The sequence below is a fragment of the Lolium perenne genome, chromosome 1 (assembly GCF_019359855.2).
Source record: "Lolium perenne isolate Kyuss_39 chromosome 1, Kyuss_2.0, whole genome shotgun sequence".
In the NCBI taxonomy this organism is placed as follows: domain Eukaryota; kingdom Viridiplantae; phylum Streptophyta; class Magnoliopsida; order Poales; family Poaceae; genus Lolium; species Lolium perenne.
Genome location: NC_067244.2, coordinates 260843286 through 260854095, shown reverse-complemented (window position 1 = coordinate 260854095; position 10810 = coordinate 260843286). Strand labels below are relative to the sequence as shown.

The 10810-nt window shown below is 47.6% G+C and overlaps 1 protein-coding gene across 1 annotated transcript; it reads left to right on the top strand.

Moving 5' to 3' along the window:
* The first annotated feature begins 6233 nt into the window (after positions 1-6233).
* On the top strand, positions 6234-9333 carry LOC127340077 (uncharacterized). The gene is made up of 4 exons (XM_051365859.2): positions 6234-6308; positions 6356-6746; positions 6829-6916; positions 6998-9333. The coding sequence occupies exon 4, from the start codon at positions 7009-7011 to the stop codon at positions 9331-9333; it is 2325 nt and encodes a 774-aa protein (XP_051221819.2). The 5' UTR covers positions 6234-6308; positions 6356-6746; positions 6829-6916; positions 6998-7008.
* The last annotated feature ends 1477 nt before the right edge of the window (positions 9334-10810 follow it).

The following is a 10810-nucleotide window of genomic DNA, read 5'->3' as shown; positions in this document are numbered from 1 at the left end:
AGGCACAAAATACACAACCACATGCAAGGTACAAAACCAACACATGTAAAATGGGGCGAGTAACTTTCAATGTAATGGAGTTGAGGACTCGTTACCGCAAGGAGGTGCATGGGTAAAGGATGAAAGGGATACTACTTGACTTGAGGAAATAAGAATGATGAAGATCCCCTAAGTCTTCATGAACTAGTCAAGCCTCCATGCCCTCCATATGTACCTATTGGTCAAAATTTGGCTTGATGGTCCCCAACCAAGTTGGGTCCGAAGAAGTTAGTCACAATAGGCTTGGCAACCCAAATGGTTCTTTTTGAGAAACTGTTGACTGCCAAAACCCACCGGCGGGCAGCGGCCTGTCAACACAGGTAGAGCCGGGAAGAGCCTAGAGCTGCGGCTGGCTGAGACCCCTCCGAGCGACGGCCCGCAATGCTCTTCTGGTCACACGCGGCGATGCGAAGTGCAAGGGCGTGCCACCTGACCTATACCTGGTCAGGAAGGTGATGGGGATGCCTCGCTTAGTTCCTGCATGGCATACACGTAAACATTAAATACGAGCCTCGATCGGCTCTCAGGTTATCCTGTGAATCGGCTCAAAGAGCCGATCCACCCATGATTCGTACGGGGTGCACGAATACTTGGTGGTCCTGCTTGATCAAGATATAGCTAATGAGATCTACGACGATTTAGGGTTTTCACCGCATAATCGGATCATCCTACTCTAGGTTGGGCCTCGCGGCCACGCACGGTGCTCATAAGCCGATCCTAAACAAGGCCTAAAAACCAACATGACGTTGATCCTCGGAACATCCTGTTTAGGACTTGCGAACGCCACCCTACGTGCCGCTGGATCCTCCCCCCCTTTGTAAGGCCTAACTATTGCAGATATTAAACTAATCCTTGCAGAACAAGGAGCAATCGTAACGGATCAGATCTACTAGATGATGAACAAGCAGGGTGCCGCCCCCACACCTGAGATAGGCGTGAGGGCGGCTAGACATGCAAGGGTTGCACTACGTAAGCATGTTATACGAAGAACTATGCTAACCCTAACACATCTATGATAACTACGTTGCTCGCCATCAAAGACGCTTCAGTACGAGCAACGCATGAACAACGTGGAGCTTGTGCTGCCTAGATCGCAAGATGCGATCTAGGCAGCATGTCGCTTACCTGATTGAAACCCTCGAGATGAAGGAGTTGGCGATGCGCCGAGATTGGTTTGTTTTGGGTTGAACGTGAGTTGTTGTTTATTCCATAAACCCTAGATACATATTTATAGTCCAAATGGACTTTCTAATTCAGGCGTGCACCTAACCGTGCACGGGTAAAACTCTAACTCCTAACTTAACATACGATCTAATATATTACAGATAAATGGGCAATCTAGCCCAACTTCGCATATAAGGCCGATCTTCGTGTTCTCTCCAAATATAACCTTCAGGCTTATCTTGATCGTGGCCCACCTCCAACTTGGTCAAATTCTGGTGATAACACATGCCCCCCTGGTTTTGGAAATGACATTTCCAAAATCATTATGCTTTTACCGTCGGGTCATGTCGTGGCAGAGCAGAACCTATTGCAGTATTTTTCGTCATGATGCCCTGCCTTCTCGACTGCTCCGCGTGATTTGACCGTTGTATTTGGGCACCGCCTCCTCGAAAACTGCTGTGGCATTGAATTTCTTCACGATAGCCCCCTTTTATTTAACCGCTTCTGAGCAGTTCGTCACTTCACCATCCTGCTCTATTCTGGCCATCGGCACCAAAAAACCCCAATCTCCCACAGCCATGTCTTCCTCTTCTTCCTCTTCGTCGTCGGTCTTCCACGACTCCTCCTCCGAGCTTTCCTACGGGTCCTCCTCCTACCGTGAGACGCCGCCGGACATCCGCGCCCCAGAAGCATGGGACCTGGAAGACCACGCTTCCTCGGTCTGGTCCGAAGACGACCAGTCCCTGACCAGCGGGGACGAAGATCTTTAGTTCCTTGCCGTCGGGGAACTGGAGTCGGAGAGCGAGGACGATCAGTTCCCCTGGGACGGCTGCCCCACCTCTGAAGAAGAGGAAGAGGAAGACGACGATGATGACGACGACTCCCTCGAGGGCTACCCGCCAGCGAAGCGCCTCCGCATGTGGTGGGACGACGATAGCAGCGACGATGAAGACGAAGATGAAGCTCCTGTAGAAGGCTATGGGAGCAGTGACGAGGAACCCATCGGCAGCAGTGCCGATGAGAGTTCCGAGGATGACGATGAAGGAAGCGATGGCATGTAGATTAGGATCTACTAGTGTAGGCCTAGCAGTAGTAGATTGGTCAATAGACCCTTCTTTTGTTCTTCCTTCCTGAGAAATCGACTCTTTCTTTGTAAGAAATCCCCTTACTAATGAAGAAAATCCCTTAATTAATCTCGCTCCCTTGCCGCTTGTCAAAGGGAGTTGTCGTACAGGGAGCCGATAGCAGAGCATCGGCTCATATTACCGTCTGAGGCCAAGCTGTTGTATAAACAGGCCTAAATCGCGTCCAAACCATGAGACTGAATCCCTCAGCAATTATTAGGAGATCTCACGCCGTGGTTAGGAAGCTGTTGTATAAACTTATTTCGCTAAAGTCGATATCAGCGTATCGGCTTTGTTTTCTGAAGTCGATGCCCGTGCATCGGCTGTTCTTGCATACTGTCAATCTCCACACATTTTCCCAAGTCGATGTCTGTGCATCGGCTGTGATTTTTTTTTTTACCGCCGATTCTGAAATCGGCCCCCATATCTTACTGTCCATCATCCCACATGCTTGGGAAATATTTCTTGAGGTGTTGACCATTTACAGCCACTGGGAACTTTTCGCTGCTCAACTCCTCCAGCATGTATGCATTACCCTTCAAGGCCTGGACAACTTTGTACCGACCGTGCCAATTAGGAGACCACTTGCCATATGCCTTATCCCTGGTTCCCAATGGCAACACAGCTTCCCACACAAGATCACCAACTTGGAACTCCTTTGGCCTAACCTTTTTGTTGTAAGCACGAGCCACCTTGGCTTTGTTCTCCTTAATCTTCTCCAATGACCAAAGCCTGAGTTCTGTTGCGTCCTCAATAGTGTCGCTCATCAAAGCTGCATATTCTTCAGCTGTCAGATCATTCTGAAACGTGACACGTCTTGATCCAGCCGTAATTTCCCAAGGCAATACGGCTTCCTGTCCATAGACAAGCTGGTACGGTGAAGTCTTTATGGCTCCATGGCACGACATGCGGTAGGCCCATAATGCTTCTGATAACTTCTCATGCCAATCCCGAGGGTTCTCGTCAATTTTTCTCTTGATTAGCTTGATCAGACTCTGATTGGACGCCTCAGCCTGCCCGTTAGCTTGAGCATAGTATGGGGATGATCGGATCAGTTTGATCCCTAAGTCATCACAGAACTTCCTGAATTCTTTAGAAGTGAAGACCGAACCTCCATCGGTCGTGATAGTTTGGGGGATCCCAAACCTATGAATAACGTGTTCTTTCACAAACTTGATCACATCTTCTGACTTCACCTTTTTCATAGGGACGGCTTCCACCCACTTAGTGAAGTAATCTGTGATAACCAAAATCCATTCATGTTTTTTACCTGACGCCGGATGGATTTTGCCGATCATATCCATGCCCCACCCCCGAAACGGCCAAGGCTTGATGATGGGGTTCATTGCTGATGCTGGCACCATCTGAATCTTTCCAAACATCTGACACGCTTGGCACCCCTTGTAATAATTGAAGCAATCTTCAAGCATAGTGGGCCAATAAAACCCTGATCGCCTGATCAACCACTTCATCTTATGAGCCGACTGGTGCGTTCCACAGGCACCTTCATGCACCTCATGTAAGAGCCGATTAGACTCAGTCGGTCCTAGGCACTTGAGTAGCAACCCTTCCAGTGTCCTGTAGAACATGTCGTCTCCTATAAGGACATACTTCATGGCTCTGTATCTTACCCGTTTAGGTGCCCCCCGAGCCGAATCTTTTAAATAATCGAAGATCTCGGCTCTCCAATCATTCTGTTCCAGGAATTGTATCTGAACTTCCGATCCGTCGGCTATATCTATGTAGCCTGACGCCATTTGTGCGAGATTGTTGGCATCGGTATTCTGGGATCTTGGGATCCAATTAAAGTTGATGTACCGAAACTGTGTCATCAACTCACGGCATTCCACCCAATATGGGAAAAGTGATTCACTTTCGCAATTATATTCATCCGTGAGCTGGTTAATCACCAACTTTGAGTCTCCAAAGAGCTCCACAGCTTCCGCTCCAGCTTCTAGTAGCAATTCCATTCCCTTGCGTATTGCCTCGTATTCTGCTACGTTGTTGGTGCAAGGGGTAGATAATCTGATGGAGAAGGAGTACTCCGCCCCCCGAGGCGACACAAGCAGAATGCCGATGCCACAACCCCCGTCACAAACCGATCCATCGAAGAACATAGCCCATGCACGTATAGATAGTGCTGCTATATTGGTACTGATCCGTTCAGCGATGAGATCGGCCAACGCTTGGCCCTTGACTGCCTTCGCCGGCTGGTACCGGAGATCAAATTCTGACAGTGCCAACATCCACTTACCGAGTCGGCCTTTCAAAACAGGGGCCGACAACATGTGCTTGACAACGTCTGATTTACAGATGACGATGATCTCTGCCGTCAGAAGGATGTGATGAAGCTTGGTGCAGGTAAAGAACAGGCAGAGGCAAAGTTTCTCGACCTCAGGATATCTTGCCTCCGCGTCCAGCATCCTTCTGCTGAGGTAGAAAACGACTCTCTCCACGCCCTCGTAGAGTTGCACCACCACCGAAGCAATGGACGTGTCAGCTACTGACAGGTAGATGTAGAATGGCCTGTCTTGCTGGGGCGGAACTAGCACAGGCGGCGTCGTCAGATATCGCTTAATCTCATCAAACGCCTGTTGCTGTTCTGCCCCCCAGTGAAACTCGTCGTCAGATTTAGTCTTCACCAGCGCCATGAACGGCTCGATTCGTCCTGACAAATTAGAGATGAACCGCCGGACGAAATTGATCTTGCCGATGAGGCGTTGGAGCTCCTTTTTCGTGGTTGGCGGCTGCATGGTACGCACCGCCTCCTGACTTTTCAGGCCGATCTCAATTCCCCGTTCATGAACCAAAAAACCTAGGAATTGACCAGCCGTCACGCCAAAGGCACACTTCTTCGGATTCATTCTCAGCCCGAATTTCCGAGTTCGGTCTAGGACGCGCCGTAGATCGCCCAAATGTCCCTCCATGGAGACCGATTTGACCACCACGTCATCGATGTAGATCTCCACCAACTTGCCGATCAGATCATGAAATATATAATTCATGGCTCGTTGGTACGTTGCACCAGCATTCTTCAACCCAAAGGTCATGACCACGTATTCGAACAAGCCCACTGCCCCTGGTACCCTGAATGCGGTCTTGTGTATATCTTCCGGAGCCATGAAAATCTGATTATAACCGGCGTTGCCATCCATGAAGCTCAACACCTTGTGGCCAGCAGCAGCGTTTATCAATGTTTCTGCCACGGGCATTGGATATTCGTCCTTTGGGGTGCCTCTGTTAAGATCTCGGAAATTGATGGCCACGCGCCATCGGCCGTCCTTCTTCTCCACCGGAACGATACTGGAGATCCACTCCGCATACCTACATGGCCTGATGAAGCCAGCGACCAACATTTTCTCGATCTCCTTCTTGACTTCTTCCAGGATTTCGGCCCTCATCTGACGTGCTCGCTGTTGGAACGGCCGAAATCCCTTCTTAAGGGGGAGCCGATGCTCAATGATGCTCCTGTCCAAACCAGGCATCTCCGTGTAATCCCATGCAAAGCAATCTGGGTATTCCTTCAACAGGGCTATCATCTGTCCCCTGAGCTGTGGATCTAACTTCGTGCTGATGAAAGTAGGTCGAGGTTTATCCCCAGGACCGATGTCGACTTCTTCTAGCTCATCAGCTGATGTAAACCCGTACCCTAGCTTTCCGTCACCTGTGAGGTCGACGCCACATACTGGGAGAGCAGGTGCTACGGATACTACGGGCCGATTACTAGCATCGGCTTCTACCTTGATCATCACCAAGATGTTTTGGCAGTGTCGGGGCCGATCGCATGGAGCAGCCTCTTCCTCATCTTTGCCACGAGAGCAGTTGCCCTCACCTTTATCTCCATCTAGGGGGTGTCCCAGTTCTATCATGTTGACGTTGAACGAGTGTCCTGGTTGGCAACTCCCAGGGCAGGGCCGGCCCTAGGGGGGGGCAGGCAGTGCCATCGCCCCAGGCCCCAAAAATCAAGGGGCCCCAACCCAGGTATACTACTGTGTATATTTGAAGGTTTGTACGTGTAACGTGCACAGGCCCTGAGCGTGCAGCAAAGAAAGGCCTTTGGGCCATACAAGAGGAAACCCATCAGGACTCACGGCAGCCACCGAGCCACGCAGGGATTCCAGAGAAAACGAAGCCATCGATCGCGCCGCACACGAAAAGGAAACGAAGCGATCGATCCTGATCCCCGGACGCGTCAGTTCGTCTTCGACCCCTGCCCAGTCCTTGTCGCCTCGGCTTCGACTGCCCAGTCCAAGCCGCCGATGATCCGATCCTCCGAATCTCCGCTAGCACACAAACCTTGATAGCAGCGAGAGTGCGAGACACAGGATAGCAAATTAGCAATTCGCGAGCAGCGCAGAGCCTCTTTCAGTCTTCAGACTTCAGTTCATTGTCCAGACCAATCAGCGAGACACGGACACGGTAAGAATTTGTGAGTTCGCAACTTAGAGATGATTTTTGTTTTCTCCTCAATTGTCCCTAATTCTGAATTTTTAATTATCAGTTCGCGGTTTGTCGTCTCGTCAGTTTCAGTTTCCGGGGCCGTCGCCATAATACGCGCATACATACATCGCCGATTTAACCGATCTGAGGTATATTATTATACTCTACCTTCCTATACATGATGCATAGTTTTTCCCATTCAGAATTTGATTTGGTTTCTTTTTCAGTAGTGTTTGTTATCATGTCTTCCTTGTCGAGAAAGCGCCCAGATGGTAACACTAAAAGGAAAAGAGCAAAACAAGTGGCGGCCTTGATACAATCACAGAGGGGAGATATTCACAAATTTTTTAAATCTAATACTGGTGCTTCAATAAACCCGAATGATGAGTTGGCGATAGTTGCCGTCGAGGAAGAGGCAGGGGCAAGTGGCTCTTATGAGCAAGAGGAAAATATTGACACCAAAATTGGCGATAGCAATGTAAGTGGCTCTGAGAATGCAGCTAATTCGACAGATCCTAGTGTTGATGAACAACCATTTTATACTTCTGATATTTATGATCCAAGAAATTGGGATAATCTTGATAACAGAGCAAGAGACATATTAGCTGAGAAAGGACCTTCGAGAGAGGAACCAATGGAGTACCCTCGAGACAACGCATCTAGACATTTTTCGTATGCTCATTATTACAGGAGTTTAAGCAACGGAGAGAAACATGATAGAAAATGGCTTGTTTATTCAACAGATGTTGACAAAGTTTTCTGTTTTTGTTGTAAGATTTTCAAGTCTAGTGCTAGCAGGAGTCAGAGTTCCTTAGCACATGATGGATTTAGTAATTGGAGTCATATCAGTGAGAGGCTTAAAGAACATGAAAATAGCAGTGAGCATATTAATAACATGAACAAGTGGAATGAATTGAGGCTTAGATTACGGAAGGAGGAAACTATTGACAAAGAATTGCAACATCAAATCACAAAGGAGAAAGAACGGGTGAGGCAAGTTTTGTTAAGAATAATAGCAATTGTGAAATATCTTGGAAAACGCAACTTGGCTTTTCGAGGAAATAGTGAGCAGCTTTACAAGGATGATAATGGGAATTTCTTAGCTTGTGTTGAGATGATTGCAGAATTTGACATGGTAATGCAAGATCACCTTCGACGTATTCAGAGCAGCGAAATCCATCATCATTATCTCAGTCACAAAATTCAGAATGAGTTGATATCTCTTTTGGCTTCGGACATCACACGTTCTATCATAAAGGTTGTTAAGGATGCCAAGTATTTCTCTATTATCCTTGATTGTACTCCAGATGTCAGTCATCAAGAACAAATGACTTTATTAGTCCGATGTGTTAATTTATCTGATGGCAAGATAAAAATTGAGGAGTATTTTTTGGGGTTCTTGAAGGTGGATGACACTTCTGGCTTGGGGCTTTTTAAGGTACTGCTTGAATCTATGGAATCATTTGGCCTAAATATTGAAGATATAAGGGGCCAAGGCTATGACAATGGCTCTAATATGAAAGGTAAAGACAAAGGGGTACAATCTAGGTTACTTCAGATGAATCGAAGAGCATCAGATATGCCATGTGCTTGCCATAGTCTCAATCTCACTCTGTGTGATATGGCAAAATCATGTGGGAAAGCTGTTTCATTTTTTGGAATTGTTCAAAGCATATACGTATTATTTGCTAGCTCTACAAAAAGGTGGAATGTCTTGCTTAAACATGTTCCCAGTTTAACTGTGAAATCATTGTCCAATACTCGGTGGGAGAGTCGAATCAAAAGTGTCACAGCAATAAGATTTCAAGCGACTGAGTTAAGGGCAGCTTTGTTGGAGTTACGTCATGCTTCTGACGTCGAGGCCAAGGATAAAACTGATGCAAAAAATTGTTTTGATGCGCTTGGCCGCTTTGAGTTTCTTGTTGGTATGTTTATTTGGCATGATATTCTGTTTGCAGTAAATAAAGTTAGTAAGATGTTGCAATCACCATCCATGTGCATTGAGTCTACTTTGAAGCAAATAGAAGCCGTACAAGAATTTTTTGAGAACTATAGAAATGTGGGGTTTTCTTCAAGCTTGAACAGTGCCAAAGAAATTGCAAATCAAATGGGTGTAGATGCATTTTTTCCAGTAAAACGTCGTGCTACAAGGAAGAATCAGTTTGATGAAAGTAATACCCATGAAGAAATTGTAGAAGCTGAGAAGGCTTTTCAAGTTAAATATTTTTATGTTGTGGTTGATATGGCTGTAACTTCTTTGAAGGACAGATTCAAAGAACTCATGGTGTTTAAAGATGTATTTGGTTTTTTATTGAGCTCGCGCACCATGAAGTCATTAAGTGACAGTGAACTTGAAGGAAGTTGCAGAAAATTTGCACAAACTTTCTCTCTGGAGGGTGGTTCATGTGATGTTGAGGTATATGATCTTATTTCTGAATTAAAGATGATGAGATTCACATTGCCAGATGGCGTGAAGTCTGCTATGGAGATTTTTGAGCATGTCAGAGAAGTTGATTGTTATCCTAATATCTCCATTGCTTACCGCATCATGTTTATCGTGTCGTGATCAAGTCGCATCAGCTGAAAGAAGCTTTTCAAAGTTGAAATTATTGAAGAACTATTTGAGATCAACAATGACTCAACAGAGGTTAAACGGTTTGGCAACATTATGCATCGAGAAGAAATTATTAGATGACATCGACATCGACCCCATCATAAGTGAATTTGCATCAAGGAATGCTAGAAGGAAATTTTAAGGTACTATGTATAAAATATTTGATATGCTAGTGCTTCTGGATACATTTAAGTGATATTGAGAATATTATTTTTTGCGTATATCTATAAATATTATTATGATAGCTATATTAAGGGTCCCAATTTTTAGCCTCGCCCTAGGTCCCAAAAACCCCAGGACCGGCCCTGTCCCAGGGTAGGTACCGTTGATCCTGTCAACGGTGCGCGACGGTGCATGAGGCACTCCTGGTGCCGCCGATGTGCACGACAACGGCAGACGGGGCTGGCGTGGCACCTTTCCTCGGTAGGTCCTGAGAGCTGGCTCTAATAGAGAGTGCCGATTCTTCATGACCTCCTTGACCATCCGAACGGCGACATGCTCCAAAGTATTCACCAGGCTCTCGGAATGGAGATGCAACGAGTGAGCCACCATGCCACCGATCTCCTGGCGCACGGCCCTGGTACGTTCCTCTGACGGGACAGATAGATCCACTTCATCGAGTGCGCCTTCCGGTGAGAACCCCTTCCGTCTGATGCCATACGCACGGGTTCTGTGATATGAGCCGATGAGGTCGGCTTCGAGGGTGGCCTTGATCTCGTCATATTTCTTCTTGAGCTCGGCAGGCAGCTCCTCGTAGGTGACTGGCGTGCCGTCCGCCGCCATCTCAGATGTAGATGGCGATGTGGTTGATGTAGACGATTGTCCCACCGGGCGTGCCAGAATGTGTTGACTGCCAAAACCCACCGGCGGGCAGCGGCCTGTCAACACAGGTAGAGCCGGGAAGAGCCTAGAGCTGCGGCTGGCTGAGACCCCTCCGAGCGACGGCCCGCAATGCTCTTCTGGTCACACGCGGCGATGCGAAGTGCAAGGGCGTGCCACCTGACCTATACCTGGTCAGGAAGGTGATGGGGATGCCTCGCTTAGTTCCTGCATGGCATACACGTAAACATTAAATACGAGCCTCGATCGGCTCTCAGGTTATCCTGTGAATCGGCTCAAAGAGCCGATCCACCCATGATTCGTACGGGGTGCACGAATACTTGGTGGTCCTGCTTGATCAAGATATAGCTAATGAGATCTACGACGATTTAGGGTTTTCACCGCATAATCGGATCATCCTACTCCAGGTTGGGCCTCGCGGCCACGCACGGTGCTCATAAGCCGATCCTAAACAAGGCCTAAAAACCAACATGACGTTGATCCTCGGAACATCCTGTTTAGGACTTGCGAACGCCACCCTACGTGCCGCTGGATCCTCCCCCCCTTTGTAAGGCCTAACTATTGCAGATATTAAACTAATCCTTGCAGA